Below are 17653 nucleotides of genomic sequence, written 5' to 3' on the forward strand. Positions count from 1 at the left end.
TGTAGGACGTTTTATGTAACCAAAATCGTCATCATCACAAAGTTAAGGTCTATCTGACCTTCTATTCTTTTATAATGCCTTAATAAGTATATGCACGATTAGATTATTTGTAATGTATTGCGCAACTGTAACACATAGTTCTGATAACCTTCGTCTTCTCATCGCATTATCCAAATTTACCAGACTACCGTAGAGCAATACAGAACAAGTAGATACCATCATCTTCTGTTTCTTCCGAGTTAGCTATTTAATGGCATGTCATAGTTTGAATACAAATAATCGAACAATTTAAAGAAAATTCTTGTGAAACAGGAAACTTATTGGCAATTCAAAAACTTTATTCCTTATGTGCTTACTAGTACGATCCGAATTTAGCGCAAAAACGAAATCGTCGAATACTCAACTGATATCAATATTATTAAGGAATCTATTTCCATTGTTGCTAGCTTGACGTGGTGGTCGGGCTTGCCTATCGTGATGAAGCAACCGAGCTATACTGGCTGGAACAACCGTTACTCAAGGTCCTACCATGTCAGACAGGTCGGTTGAAGAGCGGTAAGACTAAAAGCAACAAACCCAAGGTCCGAAGGCGAAGTCGTACTGCTGACTGTACAGAGGTGTGACAGCAGTAAGGTGTTTCTTTCAGACAACCAACATAACGACGATGCTGCCTTCTCACAACGAGAGGCGAGGTTAGAAAAGGTCGACCTTAAAAATGCACACCTCGCCTTATCTCACGGATATCCGTCTCCAACAATAAGATACGGGACTAACACAAAACTTACCCACAAAAAGGTCGTGTGTGACCGGCCTCGAGCAGTTGTCCTTTGGGAACTGAAGTCACGATCTCCAATCACTAAGACCACCTCCAATCCAAGTTCCTTTTCAGGTACCTCCGGAAGAACCCTTCCACGGTTTAGTCAACCGGGAAGTGGTGACTACCCTCATACCTCTAACAGCACTCAAGACCACTGTATTCATATTCAATCTCCCTCTTCAATTCCCGTTATTACTCCTACCTCGACTGTTAACTCTAAACGTCCTCCTCAAGTGTCACCATAACCAACGATTCTAGTGAGCAAAATATTGTCCCACGTCTACTGAAGCCTCTCTCCAAACTGCACATTGGAGCCTTCGAAGTACCCACCCTATATCAAATCGGCCAGCAGGCCCCCTTGGTTAAAACCTTAGAATCTCGCACCACTGATGTATTCTGTGTCTCCAAAACACACACACAGGATCTTAGTGTGGTCATTCGTTTGGCCTCACCCTCCGTATATCTGGCGAACCGATGAAAAGTACTCATGGACTGGAGGATGTAGGCATAGCACTAAGTATAAGAGCAGAGGACATTACTAGAATGGATCGCCGTTAACAGTCGCCTATGTGCTGTACGGCTGCATAAAAACTCGGAAGGATGGGAACACACATCGTTGCCTTCTCGTCGTTTCTGCCCACACTCCCACATACTGCAGCCCAGATGAAGTGGAAGACGAACTTTACAGAAAGCTTTCTGTACTTCTCGTACTCGTAACAGGTGACTATACTGCCCAAGTAGGTGGCTTAAGCCAAACAGAAAGACGTTCAGGTGGATATTTTGGTAGTCCAGCTCAGCGAGCTGATAATTGTGACCGTCTGCTGCAACTGTGCTCAGATAATCGTTTATTTTTAATAAGCACTAATTTTAGGCATAAAAAGAGACATCGTCTAACATGGCGACCCCCTGCATCAAACCAACGATGGACTCAAATATATCATATTGCTATCAGTCATCATCAGAGAGGCTCGGTAGAAGACTGCCACTCGTTTTTGAGTATATGTTTAGACTCTGATCATGCTCTTATACGAGCACGGATTTGCTTGCGCCCCACTGGACGCAGAAAGACCATATTAGGAAGACCCGTTAGAATCGAACTCATTGGCGAGAAAGCCGAATTAAATTTCAGGAACAACTGAGGTCACATTTAGGTAGCTCTTAGAACGAGACTGATCCAGATGTTGCTTGAAAAGACATCCAAACAGCTGTGGAAATAGCAGTGACATCTATTAGTGATTTAAACCAAATGGTTACAAAAAAACCAATTAGTTTCTTCTAACTCTATTGCACTGATGGACTATCGTAAACTTATCCCATCAGGCTCTAAAGAGGATTAAAAGCGAGAGCAAATCAGAACTAGATTAACCAAAAGTCTAAGGAACGACCGTGAGCAGTGGTGGGCAATAAAAGCAAAAGAGACGGGAAAGGCGGCGTCTGTAGGTGATACAAGACAGCTCTTCAGAATAATAAAAGAAACTAGAATTAATAAGTCAAGTGTAAGTAAGACTATCTCGGAGAAAGACGATACTCATATCTGCTCTCAGATTAGACGTTTAGAACGATGGGTGAAACACTTTAGAAAACAGGTTAGCTGGCCTTCAGCTACCCACCATTCCCAGACAGCCTGAATGGAACATTGAGGCTGGTCTCCCGACTCTATCTGAATTTTAAAAGGCTATAGCTAGTCCAAAACGAGGAAAAGCAGCTGGTCCAGATGAATTAATTCTAGAGGCTTTAGGGATGGCGATCCAGTTTTAGCGATTATACTGACTGATATTTTAGTTAAAATCTGGGAATTGAAAGTAATCCCGTCTTACTGGTCGCAATCACTAATCGTCCCAATCTATATGAACGGATCAGAATTATTCTGTGATAACCATAGAGGGATTAGTTCAACTCATATAGCATCGAAAACACTAACCTCAATAGTTATCAGACGCCTAGCAAAGACTCGTGGACTGCAAACACGAGATATGGCCCAGAATGGATCACAGTGGAATAGGTGTATACACTCTTTGTCTTCCCTTAAACCGTGAGATTCAAAATACTTTATGCCTTTCTTTATACTAAATGATTATCTTTCCCTGTATCATATCCTCATATGAAATCTTCATTTATAGTACCATAAAAGCAACTACTTCTGTGAATTTGGTGTTCATCTTATTGTGAGCTGTGGCAAATTGAACCGATGAGTATATGTTCCTGGTCCTACGTTGCAGATGACTGACTGAAAGAATCTATTAAACTCTTAAGTGCACAAAAAATCTTCAGTCAGTTGCTATGTAAAGGTTTGAAGAATATAAAATAACCACTTTACTTGATAGATTTAAAAGCAGTGACTTGAAATTGCTGATAAAATCCGACGAAATAGTCAAATGTCATTCGAATAGATAAACTGGAAACCACATTTTTACATTGTGGTCATGCATGTTTGCACAAAATTACAAAAACAAAAACTTTCACTTACATAAATGAAAAAAAGATATTCGAGTTTTCAACAAACATTACTTTCCCGAAATCGTAGTATTCACTACTTCTAAGGTCTTGAAACAAAAAGAAAAATTTAAAAAATTTAATACCTCCTTTATATCTGGAAGGCATTAATCTGGTTATCACGAACGTGATATTCAACAAAACTACAAATAATCCGAACATGGCAAACATTAAACTTGACAGATTTTTGTAACCTATTTTCAGACATTTCATAAAATGAAAATAAAATAATTCATAAATATGATACCGTAATCAAGATCCCCAAAAATACGATCGGCAGCTTTGGTAGATTACTGCAATCTTATATTCGCCGTCATAACTGGTTGTGTGAAGTTTATTTTTCACTTCGATAATATAAATAAGGAAACACAGAATTAAGCATATATCTACTGAATATTACAAATATTCAATAGTGTTTTCCAGACTACGAACTAAAAACTACACACGTGAAACTATCTTGAGTACCGATTTTTTGTATGAATACATTCAGTTTTCATAGTGTGTAAAAGTAATATAACCTATAGGCACGATAACAACAACAGTATTTGAAAGTGTGCCAACAACTCCAGTGATCACTAACAACGCTGAAAGGTCAGTATGTTACTAACTATTTTCAAACTTTCAAATATTTTCGAAGATGGAAGTTGCAAAATATTTCAAGTAATATGCATCATATTATGAGACTCAACTTTAGGTATCAATTCAAAGTGATGCAGCACAGGTGTTCTCCATTTCTCAGTCCGATGTAACTCAGAATCTTGTCGATTGTCAGCAATGGGTGCAAGAACTCTGCGATTGCCTATCATTACTGACATCAAACACAAAGGGATGCATTTTATTATTATGGATTCTCCTTCGAAAACGAATGTGCCTTACTTTGTGGAGGTATTTGTATAATCGACGTATCATTAATTTTCTTTTGATAGGAATGTTCGAAGCTTAACGTATCTGATGTTGTTCGTGTATGTGAAGACCGGTACCCTGTGGAACCTTTTGAAAATGCTGGGATATGTGTACATGTATGTTCACAAATATCCTTAGTCTTGTAATTATCGAAAAGTCACTGTAGAACATCAAGCGTATTCACTCTTTACACTTTTAAATGCGAGTTCAAGCCAGTATATCAATTTGAAGTCGGCTCAGTTTATTGTAACATGCGAGGAACTAACTAGTTTCTATATGCGTCTTTGCTTCGGCTAGGGCACCCGGGCAGTATCACATCCCTCACGCAAACCAATGATAACTGCTACTGGCCTCATTGTTATTGTGTGGAAAATGTGCGTTTGGTACCCCCTCTCGTATTGATTTTATAAGTGCGACTTAGATACATTATTTCCTAACTAGAATGAGAAATACTGAAGAAAAAGCGTTCTGTTAGAATGTCATTCGTTTTCCATTTACCCGAAGCTGTATATTCAAGGTGTTTAAAGATTATCTTGCTTCAAATAAGCGGAAAGTAGTAGTTGATGCATCTGTTCAGTTTCATTCATTTGTCTAAAGGTGATTAGGTTCGATCTATTGATATATGCCTGCTGACGATTTTTGCCTGACTTCGATTTAGCACCAGGTTTTGCGACCGTTGATAAAATGTCAGGTTTCAGTACGTTTCTTTGTCCATCCCTCCCCCTTTAGTTTTCATGTGAGATACTATTTCATGCTGTTTATACTGTGAATCTATTTTCGAACTCCATATTATCTGCGTTCAATTGTTTTTACTATTCGTGATGCTACCTCTACTTTGCTACCCAGTTTTAGTCATTTCAACTCGCCCTTCCGATGCGTGGGGGCGTGAACCGATCCACATGTGTACCGGCTCGTACGATAGCTATGGTTAAGGGGTCAACACTAGATAGTCCCTTCCAGTTAAATATTGGGTAGCTAAAACATCTGCCTAACAATCCTACGTATTAAGTGACGTATCTTATATGCCGAAATCATAATAGAGTAAGAGACTTTTGAGAGGGGTATGCATCGGTTCGTGAGTTATCTGGAGACATACAGTTTTTAAGGTCTTGGATGATGTGTCTAAAAAAGACCTAGTCCCATTAATGCACCCATGTTATGCAAAATTATAGCAGTATCTAAACCTTTTAAATCGAGTTCTTCCTTATATATCCCAGCTTCAGATTTTTCACTTGGTTTCTTTGTAAACCATTTTAGCTGTAATTGGAATATGATATATAATACGTTACTATCTAGAGGTAAATAATCTCTGTTAGAGTTATCAACCAATGTATTCAAACATGCACACTCGCATGACGGTTAATGTAAAAGTATATTCATTTTTCTTCACTTATTTAATTTTACAATCACTCAGTTTTAAGGCTTGGACCATTTTACTTTGTGTTCTTCATCTCAAAAATCTAGGTTTCTGTTGTAGAGAGCAACTATTTGTTTCCCCATATACGAAAGTTTTACTTATTATATTCTTAATCACAGCTTTATGTTGTCCTCTCTGATTCTATCGAAAAAAAATATTAGCATTGGGAATTCAGCGATGGTTCGCCTCCACCAGAGAATATTCTCACAGAATGGTTCACTCTCCTCAGAAATCGATTTTATGGGGAAAATAATAGCACTCATGATGATCAAAACCACCTGGTACCTGGGCCAATCGCTGTTCATTGTATAGCTGGATATGGAAGGTAAGGTTCGCCATCTTTTTCTTCAAGCCACTGATATTCATTTAGTTTTTATACATATATTTTTGTTTGCGGCTTTTCGCAAAAGGACAAGCGTCAAATAACTTACATTTTCCGTGATATTTATGTTCCTGCACATGGTGACAAGTCTTTTTATCAATCATTAGCAAAACCGCTTCTAACCCCAACTTAGTTGAATTGTTATTTATTCAACCGTTGATATGATTTGTGATAAAAGTGACTTATCTGACAACTCTTCGAACTAAAATATGAAAGCTTCCCTTCTCCCTAAAACGCCTACTACTCCAAAACACATCTAGTATAGACCTCTGAAAAATCCAAAATATATTAAGTTCACTCAATTACATACCGATTCAATTCAGTGATTGGTATTTACGAAAATTATTACACTAAACAACTATCACTTGGACACGAAATCAGAGAAAGTTAATTAATATGATAAAACGCAGTGAAAATTAACTAGGTTAAGATCACATTCAAAACCAGTGAAAATCTCACTCAATTTCTGTATACTAAATTAAATTTGGGGAGTTTTGTTCCTCTGCATATCAAATACTTATAATTCATTTGATTGACGTTTTTCCCAAGGCTTATTATCTTGCTCTAATCTCAGTCAATAACTTATTTATTGCTTTTGGCTTTATTGAGTTCTTTAGGCATCTTATTAGTTTTCTTCCAACTTGTCATAGTGGACAAATATTGTTGCAACAACCACGTGAATATTTATGTAATAGGATGTCAGTCGCTCGTTTTATGCAAACTGTTGGTAATACTAGTTCCACAAACAATATATAAAGCTGATTTTTAAACCCTTGACTTACTGATCGAAGGTCGTACGTCTAAACCGTTAAGTCAAACCTGAATTTAGACATACGGTTGTAGTTAAGTAAGGTTCTGTGCCTTATTGTCCATGGAATTGGCTTTTAACTAATACGGAACAGGCTTGGACCGCACCCCAATTACTTTGGCTTGGGCACCCGAATAGGCCTTGATAGCTGATAAAGCTATGTCTATAAACTTATGGGTCCTTGATCTGCTCATATATGGGGACCCGAATGAACTAACCGTAGCTGATGAATAGGAGGTATAAGTTTTTATAGAAAGTGGCTGTAGGAAGAGCCAATCAGGCTAGGCACTAATCAACTACGTAACATAATTAAACGGACAGGCATCAGCGAAATAGAGCCTGGTAGATATGTTCATTTGCCCAAGTTACCATACCTGATTAACACGACGAGATAAAAATAATAAAAGATCGAAATAACGTAGTAGTAATGAAAATCAGAAGGACTAAATCTTGGGGACATGTTATGAAAAGACTGAAAAGATGTACGGTGTACTGAAGTCCAAAATCTAGAATAAGATAAAGAATGAACGCGTCTATGGCATTTTGAACGATTCTGAGCGATGTCACTCAAAATCTCCAACCACTGATCACAGTTATCACTCATACCAATAATCTATGACTTCATGAATCGACGCTACATTTTCGTATGGCTACTAGCTTTCTTCCAACCTACTTCTATATTAGCAAGCATCGGTCATCAAGGCAGAAGCTGGCTAGACGTGCGTAACACAGATTTCAAATTGCCAACTTCTAAAGGAAGCCAAACACCTTTTTTGATGAAATTCTGTAGTTAATAATCGATACGTAATTTAAATAAGTAATGTGATTCTTCTAGCGCCTCTATGAAGAAAGCTTGTATACAACATAGACTTTTCACTCTAATTGGCGACAATGTAGAAAAAGATAGTAGTAGTCTCGTTCATCGTGTTGAATTCGTAGTTGCGAAATAATAGCTTAGTGCACAAAATTATCATAGTCCTGTCATAATTTTCTACTACATTCCCCACAAAGGGAGATTAACTCTATCAACTGAAATGTGTCTTTCTTGGCTGTATCTTATTTGATACTAGCCTTGTCCATTTATTGACAAATTGTATGATTTCCTTTTATTTCATAATATTATTACTTCATTTATAAGGCGAATTTTTGCCGTTCTATTTTACCAGAATTTGTTCTTTAAATAATAAACAATTAATAGCACAGGAGCCTATGGCTAAATGTCATCTGGATTGGGAAAAGCAAGTGATGTTCATCAGAGCTCCTCACTTTCCCCATTTTTATATCTTTTTCTGTAGATATTTTCTTGAAGCTAATGTCCTCCTTTAACTTTGCAGGGGTTAATTTCCTTTCAGGAGAGTAGGGAGATTATTTATTTATTTATTTGAACACATAAATATTGGTAAAATAGTGCGCCAAATATATATGCGCCACACAAAACAATGAGAATTTAAAGAGAAGGGAAAAGAAAAAAGGTAGGGAGCGTAAAAAAAGAGAACAATAACGAAGAGATTGGTGTAAGGTAGTGTAGTAATAATAATGGGGGAACGGAAAGGTACAATCAGAAGAAATCTTTCAGTTAAGGAAGATACAACCACTTTTTATGAAGAAAGTAAAAGAAGGTTACAGCAGGATCGCCACTGGCTTCCATTCTGAGCCATATCTGATAGCGTTTCTAGCCACTGTGTCGCACCATCTCTCGGACCCCAGCCAGGGAGTCGTGAAGGTCCAACAGAAGCCAGTCCTTTGCAGCTTTCTTTCATCCCACGACACCAAGCCATACATTGACTACTTTGCTTCTTCCAACCAGTCCCAGCGTCGGCAAATAATGCACGACGTGGAATTCTCTGGGACGACATTCGTAGAACATGTCCAAGCCACCGAAGTCGGTGTTTCAAGGTGGTGACATCGATTGCATTATCATCTCTGTGTCCGAACACACGATGCTGAACCTCTGCATTACTAACACGGTGTTGCCACTGGATGTCAGCAATCCTTCGGAGACAACGATGACCGAACACAGAGAGTCGTCTAACGTCCTCAACTTGGAGAGGCCAGGTTTCACAGGCATAGAGCAAAACTGCTCTGACCGACGCATTGTAGATCCGACCTTTTACAGCCAGACTAACATCACGAAGGCGCCAAAGATGGCCCAGATTGGCATAAGCCGCTCTGGCTTTCACTATACGTGCATTGATCTCATCACTCACGCGACCACCAGCACTTATGCAGCTACCCAGATACACACCCCACGAGAAGGCAGTGAGAAGGACTTCCCTGGCAGGGGCTGTGTACGTGTGGCCGTGTGAGAGTATTTCGAGAGGGAGGGCGAACCCACCCCACTGTCGGCCATACCAAGGCATTTGGGGGTAGGGGAGATAATGGTTTTGTTTGTTTAGGATGTTGACAAAATACTGTCTTCTGAGTCATTTGAATAACAATCTAGCCATTGTTTGGCATACGTTTCTCTCCCTAATCATAAAGTGTTGCTTGGTGACTGGTTTGTGTTAATTCCTAACTTTGCCATACAGAGTAAAGTAGTTAAGCTCGTTAACCAGCTCTAGTGACTAGGTATCCCACTAATTCTTGGAACAGATTTACAAACCTTGGCCTTTGTCAATTGTGTTGGGAGATTTCCGTATGCCAACCAAAGAAGGATTCTAGTGCGCAACTGGTCATCTTGCATTCCTGGATAGCTGTGAATTTCAACCTATGTGAGTGGAAGCTATGTATGTGCCAAGCACTAGGCTTCTTCTAAGTCGTGCCACAGTGGGTGTTATTGGAATTAGATGTAACGTGCTGGATGAGATGGGGTGGTTGAGACTTATGTTACACGTGTCTTATCACTACCTAACTTGGCACGATTCTGGCTGGCTTAGAGGTAAGTTAGATAAAAGCTAGGAATGTGCAGACCAACACAGTACCAATTCATGAAGTGATTTACTTCTGATATGACCCACGTCAGTCTTACTCCCAAATTTTCTTTCCGAACCGCACCTCTCATGTTTCGATGTCCATTACAGTTGTTATTCGTCCTTCTCTGTTTCTCTTGTTCATTTCTTTTCTTACTGTGTAACTCTAACATATAACAATTTTAACTGATAAACATTCATCCCGGATTCTACTTTGATGATGGCTGACACGTTCTCATTGTTGTGCAAATCATTTTGCTCTACAATAATTACTCGTTTCTGTCGTAACACTCTCCAGAAGTTCTTGTTGCGACTGTAGAGATTCGCGAAAATTCGGCTTTCCATTCTATACAACCCGACTGGGTTATGAACACGGCGGATTTGAATTGTCACATTAAGGTTAATGGTTATCAGTTACTCGTATAGTCAAGTTTATGAGAGCAAACAGTCCTGTCTATATTTAATAATTTTTGAATTGTTGACCTTAAGGTTCTTTGCTCGAACGCTATGAACTTGTAATCGTTTTGTCACATTTTCAACTAGCACTATCGATATTTCTCATTTCATATTCATACTTAATAACCTCATGCTGCATACTTAATGAGGGATATAACCTGTCTTTCTGAATATCGTATATATATATATATATATATATATATATATATATATATATATATATATATATATATATATATATATATATATATATAGCTGTAAATAAAATAATTGGTTACTAAGTTCTCGTTTGACCTTAATCTAGCCAAGATTTGTTAGTTTTTCGTCCTCCGTTAAATACTTATCTTGAATAGACGTTGGTATTTAAACATAGTTTTAGAGATATTTGGATTAGGTATTTCCAACATCGATCTTTCTTCACAATGTTTTATGTTCGTGTGCTGACTTGTATACAAACATTTCCGGTCATTACTGTGAATCCTGTAATACATTTGCCATAGGTGTGCTTCTCTCTCTCCCATACAAATATATACACGTATATTACTCTCAGTGTTTGTTTATCCATTCCAGTGCTCTCAGTGAATAATTTAAATATAAATGACTGATTTTTCTGCATTTTGGTATTTCTTTGGATGAAATTTGCCCTGGTTTGATGATAAAATTTGTAAAAATTCAAAGTAAGGTGTTAGTTGCAGTATCAAATCGTTTGAACAGTCAGTCAGTCAGTAGCAACGTAGAACTTCGTACGTACGTACATCAGTTCGAGTTGCCACACCACATTAGCACAGAGATGCAGTTGTCGATTCAAATCCCGTAGTGGTAGAGGTAATAAGAGTATAAGCAGTAATCGGGAAGATTAGGGTTTGGAGATGTTATTTAAAGAGTATAATCCAGTGAAATAAATTTGGAAAGAGGAAAAAGAACGGGACATGAAGAATTCAGAAGATTAGAATTTGGGAGAACACAAAGAGTGGATGCACCTGCTCCATTGCAAACGATTTTGAGCCATGTCTTCCAGGGTCTCTAACCATCGGTTACTATCATCTCGTGGTCCCCAACCAGGTAGTCTACACCTACCAACCTGACTCAGTCCACTTGTCAGTGACTTCATGGACTTGTGCCATGTTTTGGTTTGGCCGCCCCTAGCTTTCTTCCAACCTACTCCTATACCACTGAACATAGCACGTCGAGGTAGTCGGTCGTTGGGCATACGTAACACGTGTCCCGGCCATCTCAACTGATGAAGTTTCACTACTTCATCAATTGATTTGCCATCCTTACCTAGTACCCGTTTCCTAACAACTGTGTTACTTACTTGGTGGTCGCAGGATATACGAGCATTGTTTTGAAGACACCTATGATCAAACACTAGTAACCTACGAATATCCTCTACTCTTACCGGCCATGTTTCACTGTCATTAAGTAGTATAGGACGAACTGCTGCGCAGTAAACCCGTCCTTTGGTTGATAGACGGATATCTCGCCTACGCCATAAATGACGCAAGTTGGTAAAAGCTAGTCGAGCCTTCTGTATCCGTGCTGAGATTTCGTCACACACCAGACCACAAGGGCTGATGAGACTTCCAAGATAAGTGAAGCGGTCGACACACTCAACTACTTCACTCCCTATCACTAGTTCGGGTGTCGATGCAACCCAATCCTGAAGCAACATTTTACATTTCGAGGGTGAGAATCGCATCCCGAACATGCTTGCATTGTTGCTTAGAGTGGTCAGAAGACTGCATTTTGTCAGCGTTTTCGCCAAATAAAACTATGTCATCGGCATATTCCAACTCAACAAGTGAATCTCCTGGTAGTTCAACCCCTGGAAATTTAGATGAGGAGAGTGTTATCTCTAAAAGTACGTCGACCACAAAGTTGAACGAGAATGGGGAGAGTGGACAGCCCTGACGAACACCACTTGAGGTAATCAATTCTGATGACAGTTCGCCATAAGCTTTCACTCGTTTGAACAGTAATCATCTAGTTTTGTTCATTAAGCCAAACATGAACGATAGCAGTTCATGTTAAGAAATACCCTACCTAGCCTCGTAAGTATCAATAAACAACTAATTCCGGTTTATATATTGCTCTAGTCAAAGAGAAGTTCTTACAGTAGGTAGGCATCTTGTCTGTAACTGAACTCGTCTTTCCTGCTGAAAATATACCCCCATTATACTAGTTAGTTGTTCTAGTTACTTATTACTACAATGGCTAACATCGCAATTTTGAAAAGTAAACATTAATTCATTTTGGGTTAAAAACACTTATCTAACGGGGTATAACGCTGTTACCCAGTGTTTTTTCATGTCCTTTTTTGAAAAAATGAAAGCATCGTTGTCAATTTTCTTCAAGAACTTGAATTTTCCAACCCACTAAATATTTCTGTTCCTTTTTCTCTCTACCTTCCTCTTCTACCGGAAATCGTTCCCTTACTTGGCTCCTTGTTTAAAAGGACAAGATTTATCTTTTTTTATTTATATCCTTATTGAGAAGAAATTGCTCCATTGACTAAATATATATATATATATATATATATATATATGGGTTGACAAAATGTTTTTAATAAGGATATGAACAAGAAAAAAATAAATCTTGTCCTTATAAGTAACAAAACAAAGAACAAAGTGAGGTTGTGGTTACCTACAATCAGCAATTGTGCATTAGGATTAAACAGCTTTCTGGTTTACGGAGATTTTTAACTAATGCTCACATATCTACCATACTAGCGAAGTTATTGGCTGTCTAAACCAAGTTTAATAAACGTAAACTACTCATTTGAGATCCGTGTGATAACTGGAATCAGTTGTTTGAGACGTTAGATGATATGGCTTAGTATCAACCACAGTTATTGATCCTGTCTGCATTACCCTTTATAATTAGTTTTGAAATGCATTTTATTTCTGGCTTCCTGAAGGGCAAACTTTCCTTAAGAAATTCCCAAATCACATCCGAATTCAGAATTATTTAACTAACAGATAGTAGTGATTTGTCATTATTGATTTTCCAGGGCAATGTAAGTTTATTTAGTTTCATTTTAGTGATAAAAGGAATTCAATTTTAGAGTTATTTGCGTATTTAGCTTAAAACCTATATGTAATACGTATTGTTTCCTTGAATCATTTTAAAATGATATATATCGTTTTACTCAATAGACTGTCGTTTGTATATTGGCTTGACTAAACTGTGTCAGCCTTTTGTATTTTTTTAAACTGAAATATTTAAGGGCTCCGGTTCTGGTAGCTGTTGCGTTAATGGAACTTGGAATGTCCAGTGAAGATGCAATAGAATTGATTCGCAGGTACTTCATTATAATGAATATTTGTTAACGTATATTCATATTTTAATAAAATCCAATTACAATTTTCACATTTACATTAATTCTACATTGTATACAACATTTGTAAACCTGGTTAATAGTTGTTATTTAGCCTGTCTCATAAGGTAATTACCGCCATTAAATTATACCATAATTTATACCATTTATCGGTTCGCACATTAATAACTTTGCCAGATAGCTCTGTTTCGTGCACATAAACTACTGTTTATATTCATTTAATTAATAACAAAATGATTGTCAACATTCTATGTACATTAGACTTTACGACGAAATAAATTAATATTGTATTGGTTGTACTACTGATAACTAGATACATTAATAGCAATAATGTAGAACAAATACTGTTTTAAACTCGAAAAGTGTGTCGTCAATCAAGTACTAAACTGGCAGTCAAAAGAGACCATATATTAACTAATTAAGGTTTTAAGAATTATTGTTAAATAACTAATCAAGGTTTGCCACTAAACTGTTGTGTAACTTCAAAACAGTTACCACCACTTTCCCTTCTCGCAGTTTTGTTTTAATCATCGAATATTTTATTCGTCAGTTCTGTCAATCAATAGCACTATGCTTTACAGTAAGTGACATTTCCGCCGTTCTTGTATGAATCTTATTTTTGCTTACGATTAATCTTTTACAGCTTATTTTACAGTTCCACAATAATAGTTGGTGACTGACTTTTTGTAGAACATCTCTTAAATTTTCTGTCTAATTTATAACAACATTTACGGTATTAAAATCTAATTGAAGTTGAAACCGCCAGTTGTTCAAATTCCGAACTGATCGGTTTAACACGAAATTTCTTCTCTATTCAATAAAAAAAAAGGTCAAATGATTTTAATGTGGATGTGTTCAAAAAAAAATATTATAAAATTCTTCATTGGGATTTTATTTTTCTAACCTGTCAGTTAACTAAAAACTACTGTCAAAAATCACCTGATCCTTTACTGTATTTTATTCAATATACAATCAAATTAGTATATTCACAAATTATATTGTGTAATAGATTTTCTTTTCAAAGATGATCAACTTGTTTTTCTTCTTAGTATCTAATGTTTAATGATATAATGAATGACCGAATTGTGACCTTTCTATACAGTAGGTGTTGTTAATATCTGTAATAATAAAAATTTATCCTCCTTCATATAGTTTTAACAATATGAATAAATACATATGAAAATGAAATTACATAGTATAGTAACACTATTGTGTAGGATACCTCAAAATAATACTGATTAAAGAGAGGCGAATTTATGCGTCAATCTAGAATATCCGATCTCGTTTTATGTGTTAAATCTTTATTTAAACATTAACATTAAAAGACGAAGTTCAGCGAAGGGATCTCTTTTCAACGAATTTATTATCAAGCTGTACAATTTTATATATATGAAAATTTTTCGTTCTTTGTAAAAGTACTAATTCCGTGAGGAAATGTGAACACAGTTAATAAAAAGGTTATAATACTAGATTACGTAATATGAATAATAACAATAGATTTAGTGAATATAATAAGATGATTAAAGTGTTCGGTGGCGCAACTTCGTGGATTGGTTGAAGTTAGACATTAACACCGTTGGATGCCGGCTCAGTGGTCTAATGGTTAAGTGCTCGCGCGCGAAGCCAGTAGGTCCTGGGCTCGAATCCCGCGGAGTGCGGGTTCGTGGGTGCGCACTGCTGAGGAGTCCCGTACTAAGACGAAACGGCCATCCAGTGCTTCCAGGTTTTCCATGGTGGTCTAGCTTCAATTGACTCATGATTTCAACCTGTAAAATGTTTTTGTTATAATAATTAAAGGTCATATATACGATTGTACAGCTCGATAATAAATTCGTTGAAAAGAGATCCCTTCGCTGAAATTCGTCTTTTAATTTTAATGTTTAAATGGGAACTATCTGTCAATTGAAGAAATCTTTATTTATTTATTTTCGAGAATAACCTTGAAATCGGTCAACACATCTAGTATGTGGATTGTTAATTCCAATTAATATGAATTATAGTATTTTACAGTTTTAATTGTAAATTTATCATATCATACACTTCATTTATGTAAAGCGAATTCTTCCCTTATTAGTTATAAATAAAGACTGACTATATATTAAAATTGAACTATTTTCATCATATATTTATTCTATCACTATTGAGATGTCATTTGATTTAACGATATTGTATTTCAATGCTCAAATTTATTCTTTTATCTTCTTACAGTAAACGTAAAGGTGCGTTTAATGATCGCCAAATTCATTATCTCACTAACTATCATGCGCATTCTCGTTTACGCCGTCACAATCATCGTTGCTTTATTGTATAATATGTATTCATTCAAAGCGTACATACAACATAATATGTACACATCCACTTATCATCGTTTCTAATTCTTTGTGTAATTGCCAACATACAGTGATATTAGTAATGTATTTGTTTCCGTATTAATGATATAATATTTGCTGTCTTATTTCTTAGAGGTACTTATTTACTATTTCCTTTATATATATGTATGTGTCAACCTATTGGCTTTCATTCAGTATGTATACAGCACAATATCAAATTCTTCTCATGTATATGTGAATAATTTTAATCGTGTATTGTTTTGTTACTGTTTCATTTACTACCTATGAAAATTCCACCAATACTTACTTGTATAAGTGATCTTTTTACCATCCCCCTTTCAAAAACAGAGCAATTTTTCGTCAAAGATATATGTCCACTTGTTGAATTCGATTACTTTCATGTCGTTATCTTTATTATTTTTGATTTGAATTTATCCACCGTGTTCTTTCGTTGCTTGTATGTTTGTTCTTATCTACTTCCTGTTTTGTTGTTATCCATGTGATACCATGATTGAATGATGCTTAAAATCAGTATTTTTGCTCTTTTCTAAAGAGCCTAATATTCTCTTTTTTTAGTTAGTTTCCTGATTCTTCCTTTTTTTTTATCTATCTGCGTGTGCCTGTACTTTGCTTAAACTCCATCATCTCAAACTCTGGTGTTGCATTTTAAATTCACCCCATCAACCTATCAGTATGTGTGTATACTTCTGAATGGCTTGCTAGTCAGTCAAACTTGAAATAAGAATTAACAATAATATATAATTACTTCCTATTGTGTTCATTTTTTCTCTCGTTGATTGTGTTATGTACGTGCCTTTTATCATCTTTATTACTTACTGTTATGTTTTCCTATGTATTTTTTTTCCAATTCCACTTTTGTTATCTGCGAAAAGTGAATTATTGTAACTTAAATATGAATCTCTGTTTTTAGTACATTTGTGCATTTGTGTGTAAATGGATGAGTGTCTGTGCATACTTTTATTAACTTATAGTTGGCTATTAAACATTTGTCCACCTTTTATTCGTAAATTATTACATAATTGTAATCGATAGTTGTTATTTCACAGTGATCCTAGTCAACCCCATGAAAATTGAATGTTTTCTTATCATTGTGTCTCCTCTTTTATACTTTCTTTCTCATTAGAATAATTTTCTAAGATTGTTTTTTATCATGTCTGTATGGATTGTGTTGGAATAATTTAGTTGTATGCACATACAAGCTGCCTGTGTTTCTTCTATTTCCACATTATATTTCTTATATACATAGATATCTAGTACGTATTTTGTCTCATAGATTTGAATGTTGAATGATTTTCGTTTTCTGCCTGTTTTGTGTATGTTTGTTTAACTGTGCATCTGTTCTAAATTACTCAACCACGACTATCCATGTAATTTTGTGCTTGAATAATGGATTAACTCTTTGAATAAAAATATATTGGACGTATAAATATCAGTTTTTTGGCATTCATCTCATGTTTTAGTAGAGAAGTAATTTAATAGTTATACGATTTAGTTTCCAAACACGTTCTCACGTTTGGATTGCACATCTGTCTTAGTACGTCTATAAGTATCATTAAACTTCACAGAAAATAAGTGACTCAATTGTGGATCTTAATCGGAATCCATCTAAAACCTAGTACACACACTGTAATCAATCCCAGTTACTAAGCTTTACACCAGTCCAGCGAGAGAGGAAATTAACAAGATTGAATTATATCAACTGTTAGCGAAGATTCGCATCTCAATTGAATGCTTTTGGGTGTAGTGTTCTGTGAGCCTAATAGTTAAAAAAATATTCAGC

General features: G+C 36.3%; 1 protein-coding gene across 1 annotated transcript; it reads left to right on the top strand.

Moving 5' to 3' along the window:
- Positions 1-3932: 3932 nt before the first annotated feature.
- Positions 3933-17653, top strand: PTP4A1_1 (Protein tyrosine phosphatase type IVA 1). The gene is made up of 6 exons (XM_035731219.2): positions 3933-3970; positions 4005-4195; positions 4237-4329; positions 5792-5955; positions 13412-13486; positions 15731-17653. Exons 2-6 carry the CDS (start codon positions 4085-4087, stop codon positions 15831-15833), a joined length of 546 nt encoding a protein of 181 aa, XP_035588312.1. The 5' UTR covers positions 3933-3970; positions 4005-4084; the 3' UTR covers positions 15834-17653.

Source organism: Schistosoma haematobium, chromosome 1 (genome assembly GCF_000699445.3).
Source record: "Schistosoma haematobium chromosome 1, whole genome shotgun sequence".
Classification (NCBI taxonomy): Eukaryota; Metazoa; Platyhelminthes; class Trematoda; order Strigeidida; family Schistosomatidae; genus Schistosoma; species Schistosoma haematobium.